We start from the raw sequence: 15786 nt of genomic DNA, 5'->3' as shown, positions 1-15786 counted from the left end.
GAGTGTCATGGGATGAGCAGGCTAGGTGAGTTAACCATTGCAAACGCAGTAATGCAGTAAAGAGGTGGGTCTGAGTGGGATGCTCCTTGGAGGGTCGGTGTAGACTCAATGGGCCAAATGGCCTGTTTCCACACTGTAGGAATCCTATGATTCTACGAAAGGTTACAAACAACCTGTTCAACTTAACTGCTGCTGCACCTTTACTGCATGGAAAACAAGCACTGTGTTAACGGCATCTGCCATGACAGCACCACCACTGTACTGCGGAGGAACAGTGTAGGACAGATAGCAACTCCTGATCGTTGTATTTACCACACGTGTGCGGACATCAGAGGCTGCTGGCAACTTTAAATAGGAGTGGCAGCACGCGTCTTGCTGTGATCACCCTCACAAATTCTGGGCCCATGTCAATCATTACCATCTTCAAACAGACGAGCAGGAAACTGGAGCATGTTCGTGCATGTACGCGAGATTGTGTATGTTGTGGTTCTGTTCACCGAGCTGGGAATTTGTGTTGCAGATTGTGAATGCGTGTGCATGTGTGTCTGTGAGACTGTGTGTCATAATATGTGACAGTGTGCATGCAAGTTTGTTAGGTGTGTGCACGTGCGAGAGTGTGAGAGAGAGATTGTGTATATGCGAGACTGTGTGCGCGCGCGTGTGTGTGTGTGTCACGGTATGTGACTGTGCGCATGCATGTGGGTTAGGGATGTGTGCGTGTTGCAAGACAGAGCCTGCGTGCGAGAGTGAGTGTGCGTGTGAGATCGTTGGGGGTGTGGTTATGGACCAGTGTTGGAGGCGCTCTGTGCTAGAATGCAAACAGTACAGTAGAAGCTTGGCCACACGTTGGGTAATCAGTATGTACACTACGGGTTTGTTCAGATTAGCTGAAATGCATCACTGGTCACAGATCCATTGTACCAGAGGCAGGGAAAGGTAGCTGGGCACAGAGATTAAACTGCAGGAAGGTGCAGGGGGAGTCAGAGAAGGGCACACAGAGGGGTCATAGAGGTGTACAGCATGGAAACAGACCCTTTGGTCCAACTCATCAATACTAACCAGGAACCCGATATTAATCTAGCCCATTGGCCAGTATTTGGTCCATATCTCTCTAAAGCCTTCCTATTCAAGTACTCATCCAGGTGCCTTTTAAATGTTGTAATTGTACCAACCTCCACCAGTTCATCTGGCAGCTCATTCCACACAGACAGCACCCGCTGTGTGAAAACATTGCCCCTTAGATCCCTTTTAAATCTTGCCCCTCTCCCCTTAAACCTATGCCACCTGGTTTTGGACTCCCCTACCCTGGGGAAAAGACCTTGACTATTCACTCTATCCATGCCCCTCCTGATTTTATAAAGCTCTGTAAGGTTATCCCTCAGCATCCTGTGCTCAGGGACGATATCAGAGGCAGACTCCCGAACTTAGACCAAAGCCAAAAACCGCAACTAAACACTGACAAGGTAACAACAAGGTGGACCTTACCTCTTCTTGTTGAAGAAATACAGCATTAACACCAGACTAATTATCACCAACATCACCGCAATGGGTAAAGCAATGACCAGCTGCATAAGATTATCAGGTCCAGGTGCTGTTGAGACAGATTGACAATGAAATATTAAAGTTTCTTGGTTTATCGTTTATCGTTATTTCCTCTCCAACAGAAGGCAGAGATTGCCTTCAATAATCAGCCATGATTTCAGGCATCTCTGCGCAGTCACTCAAGCGATATCCGCCAACTGTAATCCCAACTCACTCACGGGGTGTGAGAACCGTGGACACACTCCCCTCCCCCAGCTTTCCCATCCTCCTACAATCAAAGGGCATTCAAACACTCTTCAATTGAATCTTAACATGATGTGGAGGTGCCGGGACTGGGGTAGATCAGGTCAGGTCACATGACACCAGGTTATAGCCCAACTATATTTGAAATCGCAAGCTTTCGCAGTGCTGCTCTTTCATCAGATGAAGACTTCACTTGATGAAGCAGCAGTGCTCCAAAAGCTTATGATTTTAAATAAATCTGTTGGACCTGGTGTCTGGTTCCTTAATATAGGATTAGAGCCAAGCTGACAATCACTAAAGTTCATCCAAGGAAGAGATGAATCACATTCTTTGCTCCTGTCGTGTTCATTTCTGTTGTAACCCGTTCACAATATTCTGCAGTATTTCATAGATGACAGATGATTTGGATGTTGATTTATGGCCCTCTTACTTCACAACACGTGAGCATCACCTCATCACCCCTCCCTGGTCCTGAGGTTACTGATCTATGCCAGAGCAAGAATGTCAAAGGGCCACCACAAATAACTCCATTTTCAGTAGTTTGCCAGGCCTTTTCAGAGGACAGTCTGGGGATGCAGTGGTATTATCACTAGGACGAGTAATCCAGAAAGCCCAGTTTAATGCTGAGACCATGGGTTCAAATCCCACCATGGCAGTTGGCAAAATCTGAACTCAATAAAATTCAGAATTAAAAGCTAGCTTAATGGGTGTTTACTGCTGTTTAAAAACAAAACTAGTTTAGTAGTTCTTCGAGGAAGGCAATAGGTGGATGGGCAATGATAAATTACTCATGTGTCCACAACGGCATGGTGGCTCAGTGGTTAGCACTGCTGCCTCACAGCGCCAGGGACCCAGGTACGATTCCCACCTCAGGTGACTCTCTGTGTGGAGTTTGCACATTCTCCCCGTGTCTGCATGGGTTTCCTCCGGATGCTCTGGTTTCCTCCCACGGTCCAAAGATGTGCAGGTTAGGTGAAGTGGTCATGTGTTTAAGGAATGTGTAGATTAAGTGCTTTAGACAGGGGTTAAGTGTAGAGTAGTAGGGGAATGGGTCTGGGTCTGGGAGGGTTACTCTTCAGAGGGTCAGAATGGACTTGTTGGGCCAAATGGCCTGTTTCCACACTGTAGGGGTTCTATGTTTATCTTCCAGGGATGTGCAGGTGAAGTGGGTTAGCCATGGGGAATGCAGAGTCACAGAGATGGGCAGGCGGGAGGGTGGTGGTCTGGGGAGTCAGTGTGGACTCAATGGGCTGAATGGCCTGCTTCCATACTATCTATGAGGTTGAGCCTGTGTTACCTCTGAGCCAGGAGGCCAGGGCCCCAGTCCCACCTGCTCCAGGTGTATGTAATAACCTCTCTGAAAAGGTTGATTCAAAACATTTATCAATCGGTCTGGAGCTAAGGCAAGTAACTGACAATGATTCCCACATCCCACAAGCAAATTTAAATAAAGTTGAAAGTTAATGACGTCAACTGAGTTACAAAGACCCAGATTGGAAACTTGCCCTCTTAAACCAATGAGAACAAACAAAAGATCAAATGTCTTTTATTACAACAACCCTTCATCATGTTCCCTGCTACCAGTGCTTTTTCAAGTTTATTTACAAATTCTGCTTTCCAAACCGAACTCAAAATCTCAACGCAGTGTATCAGGTTTCGAGCTCACAATCTCTGGATTGTCAGGCTGGGTTTCTGAGCTCACTCTCTCTGGATTCAGACTCGAGACATTTCTGCACTCTACCATAATAATCCAAACCCGAACTGAAGGCACCCAATCCCTTATCAGAGTGCGATTCAACAGGTGCCAGCCAACAGTCCCTTAGCACCCAGCCTATGGGGACAATCAGCAGCTGGCAGACTAGTCAACCATGAGGTGCAGCATAATCTGAGAAGGTGAAGTCAATGGTGTGGGAGGATAATCGATGACCGTCTCTGGCTGGGGAGTCTGGGTAACTGTTGGGGACAGGAGCTTTGTGGATATTTCCCCTCCTGTGCCCTGGGGGCTAAATGCCCACCGGTCGCAGTCCCAGACGAGCCCAGCTCTCAGACCTGAGGCCCTGTGACCTCGCTCGCTGGAGTTCACACTGAGGTCGCCGTTTATTCTGAATTCCAATCATATCTTTACAATGGTCAATCAAGAGAGAAACTACGGTTTGGCCAAAACAATGATTATAAATAGCTGGGTCAAAAGAGGTTCAAGCTCACTCTAGCTGTGGTACGATCACACAAAGCCTAAAGTTTGCTTTATATCTCCAATGGCATTTCCTGCCTTTCTCTCCGAGGCGGAGGTTTTAAGACCAGAAACACTACATGCTTACTTTTCAACATCAAAGCAGTTGCAGAAGTCTTCTCCTTCAGCAGCCAGTCAAACTGAATGCTGCAAAACACATCCATCAGAGTTTGTGTGAACTCGCCCCATTGGGGCTCCCTATTCTCCTGGCTCCACATCACAGCGTAATCCGATATTGCGACAGACTGGTGACATTTGCTGTCCACCGAGCCAAGATATAACACAGGCAGTAACTACAACAAACCAGAGCTGTGCAGCACAACACAACCCACCCATAAATGGGGAAACTGAAGTTGCCTGATCTTGAAATAACCGACTGACCAAAAACACTCCTCATCCAGCTACTAGCTCACAACAAGAGGCCATTCAGCCCTTTAAGCCTGCTCCTCTTTTCTATTAGATCTCTTTTGTTCCCCCCAAAATACAAGAATCTTACTTTTCAGGTTCAATAACAGCAAAGAAACTTCTTAGGTGTTAAGTGCTAAACATGTAGAGGACTCACACTTCCAATTCTGGGCAGCATGGTGGCTCAGTGGTTAGCACTGCTGCCTCACAGCGCCAGGGACCCAGGTTCAATTCCCGCCTCAGATGACTGTGTGGAATTTGCGCACTCTCCCAGTGTCTGCATGGGCTTGCTCCGGATTCCTCCCACAGTCCAAAGATGTGCTGGTTAGGTGAACTGGTCATGGTAAAATTGCCCATAGTGTTAGGTGCATTAGTCAGGGGTAAATATAGGGTGGGTGGATTACTCTTCGGAGGGTCGGTGTGGACTTGTTGGGCTGAAGGGCCTGTTTCCATACTGTAGGGAATCTAACCATGTAAATCTAATCTAATCAGTTGGGTGGACGTGCCGTATCGGACCTGTAATAAGCTACCCAGCCTGTGAATTCGGATTTCAGTCAGGATCAAACATTTTGCCTGCTTATCCTTCCTGCCCCTCTCCAAATGATTGTGGACAGTCACCACAGCCTTGGTCAAATGATACAAACCCTCCAGAAGATCAGGAGCAGGCCTGCCAAATAGAATCCCCACTGTGCAAACAGGTCATTCAGCCCAACAAGTTCACACCAACCCTCTGAAGACCATCCCACCCAGATCCACCCCCTACCATTTCCCTGAAACCCTACATTTCCTTTGGCTAACCGACCTAACCTACACATCCCTAGACACTATGGGCAACTTAGCACAATCAATCCACAATAACCTGCACAGCTCTGGACCATGGGAGTAAACCAGGGCGCCTGGAGGAAACCCAAACAGACACGGGGAGAAAGTGCAAACTCCACACAGACAGTTACCTGAGGGTGGAATCAAACCCAGGTGTCTGGAGCTGTGAGGCAGCAGGGCTAACCAGTGAACCACCATGCCCTCAAAATGGGTAGGCAGTGATAATGTCACTGGACTAGTAACTAGAACCTCAGGCTTGGAGTTACAGGGTCAAATGCCATTGTAACAGATGGTAGAATTTGAACTGAATATTAAGATTTACCCTTGTGGTGACCTTGTAAACACTGTCAATTGTTACAAAAGCCCATCTGGTTCATTCAGGTCCTTTAGGGAAGGAAATCGGCCATCCTCACCTGGTCTGGCCTACATGCAACTCTAGACCACAGCAATATGGCTGACTCTTAACTGTCCTCTGGACAATTAGGGATGGATAATAAATGCTGCCTAGCCAGCAATATCCACATCCTGTGAAGGAATATTTAAAGACATTCAACACTATAGCAATTTTCAGACTTCAAGTTGACTTGTCTTCACCGAGGTGACATATCAGTTGCCAGGTCAGCTCTCTCAGGAGTTGCACCTTTCCCATGTTCACGCTGCTCCCTTGGGGAATAGTGTCATGAGGCTCAAGGTGAATGAACACACTGACAGGATACAACATTGAAACCCCACACATGACTGCAACCATGACTGGTGAGCAGCTGATTGTCCTACCTGGCAGGAGGCCCCACAACAAGAGTCAAAGTTCACCACACATCATACCCGTTTGTATGTGAATATGCATGGTCCCAAGGTGGAGATGGTGGGGGAGAAGACAGACTCAGAGGCAGAACACTACCACAAAGACAAAAGGCTTGTTCTTTCTCTAAGCAAGGTAACTAGCCCACAGTGGCATTATTTGTAGGTTCACCAGAAACTTTCTCTGTTGGACAAGACTAACTTTCAAGTTATCATTCTGGACTGGATTCAAATTACTTGCAGTCCTCTGGAAAGCAGGAGTCAATATTGGACATTGAAACCTCCCAAGATGCAAACATTAAACAAAGGAGTTACTCATTTAGCCCCCAGTCCCCTGGAATTTCAAAGTGACTCATTAGGCAGCCTTCTCATTGCTGAGTCAGAAAGCTGTGGGTTAAAGTCCTAGTACAGGACTTTGACACATACTCTCGGCTAACAGCTCAGAGCAGTCATGAAGGAGAGGCTCCAACATCACATCCGAGAGATAAATACACAAGGGAAACTTGAAAAGTAACTAGCTATCTTTCACAAGAATTCTCAACCAAGGTGTTGCCTGATGGTTCTATTTGCTTAGTCAGAGACCCCAGCACCCTACTTCAGAAGGAACAAGGTGCTCTCCCAGACCCTGATTAGGATTCCTCTCTTCATTCAGAGTCATAGCGGTGTACAGCACAGAAACAGACCCTTTGGTACAACACATCTGTGCTGACCAGATATCCTAAATTCATCTAGTCCCATTTGCCAGCATTTGGCCCATATCCCTCTAAGGAGAAAGTGAGGACTGCAGATGCTGGAGACCAGAGCTGAAAATGTGTTGCTGAAAAAGCGCAGCAGGTCAGGCAGCATCCAAGGAACAGGAGAATCGATGTTTCGGGCATAAGCCCTTCTTCAGGAAGGGCTGAAGAAGGGCTTATGCCCGAAATGTCGATTCTCCCTGTTCCTTGGATGCTGCCTGACCTGTTGCGCTTTTTCAGCAACACATTTTCAGCCCATATCCCTCTAAACCATTCCTATTCATGTACCCACCCAGATGCTATAATTGTATCAGTCTCCACCACTTCCTCTGGCAGCTCATTCCATACACTCACCACCCTCTGCGTGAAAAACTTGCCCCTCAGGTCCCTTTTAAATGCAACATGTACCGGGAAATAGAGAAGGCATGTCAGAAAGGCAAGGTTACATTGATCATGGGAGACTTCAATATGCAGGTGGACTGGGTAAATAATGTTGTTAGTGGATCTAAAGAAAGGGAATTCATGGAATTCTTACAGGATGGCTTTTTGGAACAGCTTGTCATGGAGCCCACAAGAGAGCAGGCTATTCTGGACCTAGTGCTTTGCAATGAACCAGACTCTATAAAAGATCTTAAAGTAAGGGAACCCTTAGGAAGTAGCGACCATAATATGATAGAGTTCAGTCTGGAGTTTGAAAGGGAGAAGGCAAAATCGGATGTAATGGTGTTACAGTTGAATAAAGGTAATTATGAGGGCATGAGAGAGGAACTGACTAAAATAGACTGGAAGCAGAGGCTAACCGGGAAGACAGTAGAGCAAAAATGGCAGGAGTTTGTAGGTATAATTGAGGACACTGTACAGAGGTTCATTCCCAAGAAAAGAAAGATTAACCGGGGAGGGATTAGACAACCTTGGCTGACAAAGGAAGTCAGGAAATGTATTAAAGAAAAAGAGAGATCCTATAAAGTGGCTAAGAACAGTGGGAAATCAGAAGATTGGGAAGGATACAAAAGCAAACAGAGGATAACAAAGAGTGTAATAAGAAAGGAGAGGGTCAAATATGAAGGTAGGCTAGCCAGTAATATTAGAAATAATAGTAAAAGTTTCTTTCAGTACATAAGAAACAAACGACAGGCAAAAGTAGACACTGGGCCACTTCAAACTGATGCAGGAAGCCTAGTGATGGGAGATAAGGAAATAGCAGGAGAACTTAATAAGTACTTTGTGTCAGTCTTCACAGTGGAAGACATGAGTAATATCCCAAAAATTAAAGGGTGTCACGGGGCTGAGTTGAGTATGGTTGCCATTACGAAAGAGATAGTGCTAGAAAAGTTAAAAAGTCTTAAAATTGATAAATCTCCTGGCCCCGATGGGATACACCCTAGAGTTCTGAGAGAGGTGGCTGAGGAAATAGCAGAGGCATTGGTTGAGATCTTTCAAGAGTCACTGGAGTCAGGAAAGGTCCCGGATGATTGGAAGATGGCTGTTGTAACCCCCTTGTTCAAGAAAGGATCAAGGCAAAAGATGGAAAATTATAGGCCAATCAGCTTAACCTCGGTTGTTGGTAAAATTCTAGAATCCATCATTAAGGATAATGTTTCTAAATTCTTGGAAGAGCAGAGTCTGATTAGAACGAGTCAACATGGATTTAGTAAAGGGAGGTCATGCCTGACAAACCTGTTGGAATTTTTTGAAGAGGTAACAAGTAGGTTAGACCAGGGAAACCCAGTGGATGTGGTCTATCTAGACTTTCAAAAGGCCTTTGATAAGGTGCCACACGGGAGGCTGCTGAGCAAGGTGAGGGCCCATGGTGTTCGAGGTGAGCTGCTGGGATGGATTGAGGATTGGCTGTCTAACAGAAGGCAGAGAGTTGGGATAAAAGGTTCTTTTTCAGAATGGCAGCCGGTGACGAGCGGTGTCCCGCAGGGTTCGGTGCTGGGGCCACAGCTGTTCGCATTATATATTAATGATTTGGATGAGGGAACCGGGGGCATTCTAGCGAAGTTTGCCGATGATACGAAGTTAGGTGGACAGGCAGTAGTACTGAGGAAGTGGGGAGGCTACAGAAGGATCTAGACAGGTTGGGAGAGTGGTCCAGGAAATGGCTGATGGAATTTAACGTGAGCAAGTGCGAGGTCTTGCACTTTGGCAAAAAGAATAAAAGCATAGACTACTTTCTAAATGGTGAGAAAATTAATAAAGTCAAAGCACAAAGGGATCTGGGAGTGCTAGTCGAGGATTCTCTAAAGGTAAACATGCAGGTTGAGTCCGTGATTAAGAAAGCGAATGCAATGTTGTCTCTTATCTCAAGAGGGTTGGAATATAAAAGCAGAGATGTACTACTAAGACTTTATAAAGCTCTGGTTAGGCCCCATTTGGAGTACTGTGTCCAGTTTTGGTCCCCACACCTCAGGAAGGACATACTGGCACTGGAACGTGTCCAGCGGAGATTCACACGGATGATCCCTGGAATGACAGATCTAACATATGAGGAACGGCTGAGGGTACTGGGATTGTATTCGTTGGAGTTTAGAAGATTAAGGGGAGATTTAATAGAGACGTACAAAATAATACATGGCTTGGAAAAGGTGGATGCTAGGAAATTGTTTCAGTTAAACGAGGAGACTAGGATCCGTGGACACAGCCTTAGAATTAGAGGGGGTCATTTCAGAACAGAAATGCGGAGACATTTCTTCAGCCAGAGAGTGGTGGGCCTGTGGAATTCATTGCCACGGAGTGCAGTGGAAGCCGGGACGCTAAATGTCTTCAAGGCCGAGATTGATAGATTCTTGTTGTCTAGAGGAATTAAGGGCTACGGGGAGAACGCTGGTAAGTGGAGCTGAAATGCGCATCAGCCATGATTGAATGGCGGAGTGGACTCGATGGGCCGAATGGCCTTACTTCCACTCCTATGTCTTACGGTCTTAAATCTTTTAAACCTTGCCCTCTAGTTCTGGACTCCCCCACCCCAGGGAAAAGACCTTGGTTATTCACCCTATGCATGCGCTTCATGAATTTATAAGGTCACCCCTCAGCCTCCGACGGTCTAGGGAAAATAGCCCCAGCCTGTTTAGCCTCTCCCTATAGCTCAAATCCTCCAACCCTAACAACATCCTTGTAAATCTTTTCGAACCCTTTCACAGCGTCTTTCCTATAGTAGGGAGACCAGAATTGAACGCAGTATTCCGAAAGTTGATCTTTTCTTGCTGTTCACATCTCAAATCTATTCACTGAGTGTGAATTGCTCTGCGAGGGGTTATTGGAATGGAAGCATTTTAATGAGAAGCTTGCTCTTGACTTACGTTTTGCCTTTATATAGAACATCACCGGGTCGGTCCAGGAGCCATTGCCAGAGAGGGAGGTGGCTCGCACCTCCGCAGTGTAATTCCCAGGGCTCAGTCGGTCCAGTTTACAGCCACCGCTCTGCAGCTTGTAATTCTGCCTGGAAACACACTCCTGCTGCACCTGTAGGACATGACAGGGCATCACTGATTAGATTATCTACAGTATGGAAACAGGCCCTTCAGCCCAACAAGTCCACACCAACCCTCTGAAGAGTCACCCACCCATACCCATTCCCCTACACTTTTATCTCCCTCTGACTAATGCACCTAACTCTATGGGCAATTTAGCATGGCCAATTCACTTAACCTGCACAGCTTTCAACTGTGGGAAGAAACCCACCGGGAAAATGTGCAAACTCCACACAGACAGTTGCCCAAGGCAGGAATTGAACCTGGGCCTCTGGCGCTGCGAGACAGCAGCGCTAACCACTGAGCCACCATGCCACCCATAAAAGGAGGGTCTGAAGATAAGAAAGGATGCAGTATTCAGGTAAGAAACAGAACCTCACCAGAGGGAATCTTGCACTGCCCAGCAATGGGAAACCTCAACGATATCAATCAATAGTTCGTCACCTGCCGGGTGCCTCTTTTGCCCTTTTACCATCATAAAGTACTGAAACAGACCCTTCAGTCCAATTTATCCAACAGGCTTCCGAAACTGAAACTAGTCCCATTTGCCTTCATAACTCTCTAAACCTTTCTTATTCATGTTCAAATGTCTCGCAGATGTTGTAATTGTACCCATCTCTACCACTTTCTCTGGCAACTCGTTCCATGCACACACCACCCTCTGTGTGAAAACGTTGCCCCTTTGGTCTCTTTCAAATCTTTCCCCTCTTACCGTAAACCTATGCCATCTAGTTTTGGACTCCCGTATCTTGGCTAATCACCTTATCTATGTGTCTCATGATTTTATAAACCTCTATAAGGTCACCCCTGAGCCTCCTACACTCCAGGGGGAAAACAATTCCCAGCCTCTCCTTACAACTCAAATCCTCCAGCCTTGGTAACATCCTTGTAAACCTTTATCACGCCCTTTCTAGTTTAATAACATCCTTCCTATAGCATAATGACCAGAAATGTACGTAGTTCCACAATGCAACTGTGCTAGCCTTAAATCAGTATCGTGGATGTTGAAATGCCACTCTCTTGAGTTTGATTCTCATTCCCATTCTCCAACTCCACATGCTCAACCTCATCCTGGCCTCCTCTCCTTGTGCACTCCCTCAAACTCCGAGCCTTACCCCACGTCAGGTCTATTGAGTTGGGAGTGTGCAGCCTCAGCTATTCTTGTTTGGGGAGGAGAGGGGAATAATGAAGAATTCAGGCAAATGGAAAACATTCATTGTCAACCAACAATCACTGCATTAATTTCTTTTTAAATTAAAGGATGTTTATTGAGAGCATTTTCACACAGTGTTGGAGGAGTAAAATAAGCACATTTTCCACCAAGTTTCTGGTCAATGTTTAACACCATCAGTTAAAAGAATGAAATGATAGTAGATAGGAATGAAACATTAACATAAAGGAAAATATCAGGTTATGTTTTCTGGATGCTGCCAAGCACTTAACAGTAATGACTGCACTTTGAGCAGTTTCACGGATTGCGTGTGAAGGACTTTTCCTGAAAGTGAGATCACATCAGTGCAAGCACCCCATTTATATCTGTTTCTGAATGCATTCGCTGTGAGATCAGCACGGTGGCTCAGTGGTTAGCACTGCCGCCTCACAGCACCAGGGACTCTGGTTCGATTCCACCCTCGGGCCACTGTCTGTGTGGAGTTTGCACATTTTCCCCGTGTCTTGAGTGGGTTTCCCCCGGGTGCTCCGGTTTCCTCCCACCGTCCGAAGATGTGCAGGTCAGGGTGTATTGGCCATTCCAAATTGCCCACTGTGCCCAGGGACATGCAGGCTACGTGGGTTAGCCAAGGGAAATGTGGGGTTACAGGGAAAGGATAGGGGTATGGATGGGAGGCTCTTCAGATGGTTGGTGTGGACTCAGTGGGCCGCATGGCTTGCTTCCACACAGTAGGGATTCTATGTGGAAGTGTTGGTCAACAGGGACGTGTCTGCTTATATCTGAGGAACTTATAAATCCAGGATGGGAGGGAGGATCATCATTTAAAATATCCTCCAAAAGGTGGCACCATTGACACTGCATCCCTGAGGGAGTGCAGTAAAGATGTGGCAGCCTAGATTATGTCCTGAAATCTCTGGGAAGGGTCTTTAACCACCAAACACCTGACTCTCAGGCAAAACCACTGCTAACTTACCTCACGGGGTTCCAAATGCAGCTCTGAAAACTTAGCAAGGAAAGGCCGATGCACACACATCCTTTTGACTTCAAACTAACAAGTGAGGGTGAAAATGGTCTACAGCTGTAGGGTAAGTCAGCTCATTTTGCATTAACGGATGAATGACAGGAAGGCATCGTGTAGAAACCTACAGCCAAAGGACTGAGTGCGTTTTGTAGCATCACCCTTGCGATGATAAAGTGTTAGGAAGGGTCAGCACTGCCTGACTCAGCACGCTGACTAATCATAAACTAGCACTCACATCAAGAGCATTCTGCTGAGGGGCTCTGTTCAGCCAAGTAAAAGGACTTTCACTTCACTGAACTTTTCCAAATATGTCACAAAACAGGAGATACCAAGTTGGTGGACTGGCTTCATAACGACTATGCGGAGATGCCAACCCAGTCCTCTCTGACCATTTTATGAGCTCACTACCCCCACCCTCGCCCAGGAAGATGCTGTCACCCAGGAATCCTGTAACTGGGCCCCGCCCACCAAGACACCCTGAGCCAGACCAACTTGCTAAAATTCTTGGCCAATGCGTCTCAAACGGTGGTACCTATGGCACCTCCTGCACACTGTGAAACCACAGTGAGTTACAGACATCTCGGATTTCTCGAGTAAGAGAATTTGGAAGAGCCACTGGGCCCCCAAGGGACTGAGCAGAAGATAAACAAGGGGTGCTCTGGCCAACCGCAACTCTATCATCAGATAGAGGACTGGTTCTATCGCTGTCACATCTACAAGACCTTGTCTCTCAGCAGACATGATGCCTTGGTGCATCAAGAGGCATGGCACACAGAAGCAGATAAATAACTCAAAAGTAACACCAATCCAAAATCAGAGCTGAACAAAATTGAGCAACTCTGTCACTTCCCCAAGAGACAATGGAGGTTTAAAGGTGGGTAAGCTTGGATGCTGAGGAATAGTTGGTGCAGTTGGGTATACCCTGCCTGGAGTTTAGCAGAATGGGAGGCGTTCTGATTGGAACATGACAAGATTGGATGCTGAACAGATGCCATCTCCGTGTGAGCGAGTCGAGAACTACAGGACCCAGCTTCAAGGTAAAGGGTCTCTCATCTGAGGTGGAGATGAGGGGGTGGGGGTTTCTTCCCTTGGGACGTCATCAGTCTTTGAAATTTTGTTTCCTGGTGAGCCATGGAATTTGAACCATCAAATACATTCAAGGCTGAGCTGGGACACAAGGCAGAATGGAGTGAAGTCCACATCATTTTCAGACAGTGGAGGTCTGAGGAATAAAATGGCTGCTCTCCTGCCTCTATCTGAGGCTGCATCTCCTAACGTCACCGAAAGATCACATCAAGCATCTGGAACGTTCTGTACACGCTCACTTTGAGGGATGTTCTGCCACTAAAAATGTGGCAGCCTAAATAAAGATGAGGAGAGAGGACAGAGTGATGCCACTGGCAGGGGGGCACTGCCTGTATGTGTTTGGCATACCCGTCCCTGATGGGGCTGTCTTACCTCGCTGTCCCCGCGGCTGTACCTCACTTCATACATCAGGATCAACCCGTTTGGACTGGGGGGTTCCGGCCATTTGAGGTAAATGCTGACCTCATCATCCCCGGGTTCCCACATGACCAGACCCGGTATGTTGTCAGCTTTTTCTGTGAGAGAGAGAGAGATAGAGAGGGGCAAGGAAAGAATTTTATCCTCAGGTTTTGTGCACTATAAACATCTTTGCTTTCTGTTTGGGTTCTTCACCGGCACCTACAAGTGGTGGGTTTCTAGGATCACGTGTGAATGTTCCACTGTCAGCTATTGTCACATGTCAACTCACAAAAGCCCCAAAACCCAGGTCATAGAGTCATAGAGATGTACAGCACGGAAACAGACCCTTCGGTCCAACCTGTCCATGCCGACCAGATATCCCAACCCAATCTAGTCCCACCTGCCAACACCCAGCCCATATCCCTCCAAACCCTTCCTCTTCATATACCCATCCAAATGCCTCTTAAATGTTACAATTGTACCAGCCTCCACCACATCCTCTAGCAGCTCGTTCCATACACATACCACCCTCTGCGTTGAAGAGTTGCCCTTTAGGTCTCTTTTGTATCTTTCCCTTCTCACCCTAAACCTATGCCCTCTAGTTCTGGACTCCCCGACCCCAGGGAAAAGACTTTGTCTATTTATCCTATCCATGCCCCTCATAATTTTGTAAATCTCTATAAGGTCACCCCTCAGCCTCCGACGCTCCAGGGAAAACAGCCCCAGCCTGTTCAACCTCTCCCTATCACTCAAATCCTCCAGCCCTGGCAACATCCTTGTAGATCTTTTCTGAACCCTTTCAAGTTTCACAAGTCCTGTACAGCCGCAACATGACCTCCCAACTCCTGTACTCAATACTCTGACCAATAAAGGAAAGCATACCAAACGCCGCCTTCACTATCCTATTTACCTGCGACTCCACTTTCAAGGAGCTATGAACCTGCACTCCAAGGTCTCTTTGTTCAGCAACACGCTATAGGACCTTACCATTAAGTGTATAAGTCCTGCTAAGATTTGCTTTCCCAAAATGCAGCACCATGCATTTATCCGAATTAAACTCCATCTGCCACTTCTCAGCCCATTGGCCCATCTGGTCCAGATCCTGTTGTAATCTGAGGTAACCCTCTTCGCTGTCCACTACACCGCCAATTTTGGTGTCATCTGCAACTTACTAACTGTAGCTCTTACGCTCGCATCCAAATCATTTATGTAAATGACAAAAGGTAGAGGGCCCAGCACCAATCCTTGTGGCGCTCTACTGGTCACAGGCCTCCAGTCTGATAAACAACTCTCCACTACCACCCTCTGTCTTCTACCTTTGAGCCAGTTCTGTATCCAAATGGCTAGTTCTCCCTGTATTCCGTGAGATCTAACCTTGCTAATCAGTCTCCCATGGGGAACCTTGTCGAACGCCTTACTGAAGTCCATATAGATCACATCTACCGCTCTGCCCTCATCAACCTTCTTTGTTACTTCTTCAAAAAACTCAATCAAGTTTGTGAGACATGATTTCCCATGCACAAAGTCATGTTGACTATCCCGAATCAGTCCTTGCCTTTCCAAATACATGTACATCCTGTCCCTCAGGATTCCCTCCAACAACTTGCCCACCACCGAGGTCAGGCTCACAGGTCTATAGTTCCCTGGTTTGTCTTTACCGCCCTTCTTAAACAGTGGCACCACGTTTGCCAACTTCCAGTCTTCCGGCACCTCACCTGTGACTATCGATGAAACAAATATATCAGCAAGAGGCCCAGCAATGACTTCTCTAGCTTCCCATAGAGTTCTCGGGTACACCTGATCAGGTCCTGGGGATTTATACACTTTTAACCATTTCAAGACATCCAGCACTTTCTCCTCTG

At 46.8% G+C, this 15786-nt stretch overlaps 1 protein-coding gene across 1 annotated transcript in view; it reads right to left on the bottom strand.

The window, feature by feature from the left end:
• The window catches only part of igf1ra (insulin-like growth factor 1a receptor), a 333589-nt gene that overhangs the window by 27779 nt on the left and 290024 nt on the right, over window positions 1-15786 (bottom strand). Inside the window, exons 12-14 of the mRNA XM_043680420.2 lie at window positions 13898-14040; window positions 10077-10239; window positions 1486-1591 (exon numbers count right to left, since the gene is read on the bottom strand). Coding sequence (XP_043536355.2) covers window positions 1486-1591; window positions 10077-10239; window positions 13898-14040 — 412 coding nt within the window. The remainder of the gene's footprint in view (window positions 1-1485; window positions 1592-10076; window positions 10240-13897; window positions 14041-15786) is intronic.

The sequence above is a fragment of the Chiloscyllium plagiosum genome, unplaced genomic scaffold (genome assembly GCF_037043375.1).
Source record: "Chiloscyllium plagiosum isolate Xiang-an unplaced genomic scaffold, Cpla_swu_hap1 HiC_scaffold_42, whole genome shotgun sequence".
Classification (NCBI taxonomy): Eukaryota; Metazoa; Chordata; class Chondrichthyes; order Orectolobiformes; family Hemiscylliidae; genus Chiloscyllium; species Chiloscyllium plagiosum.
Note: the sequence above shows the minus strand (reverse complement) of the source record. Positions and strands in the feature narration are given on the sequence as shown.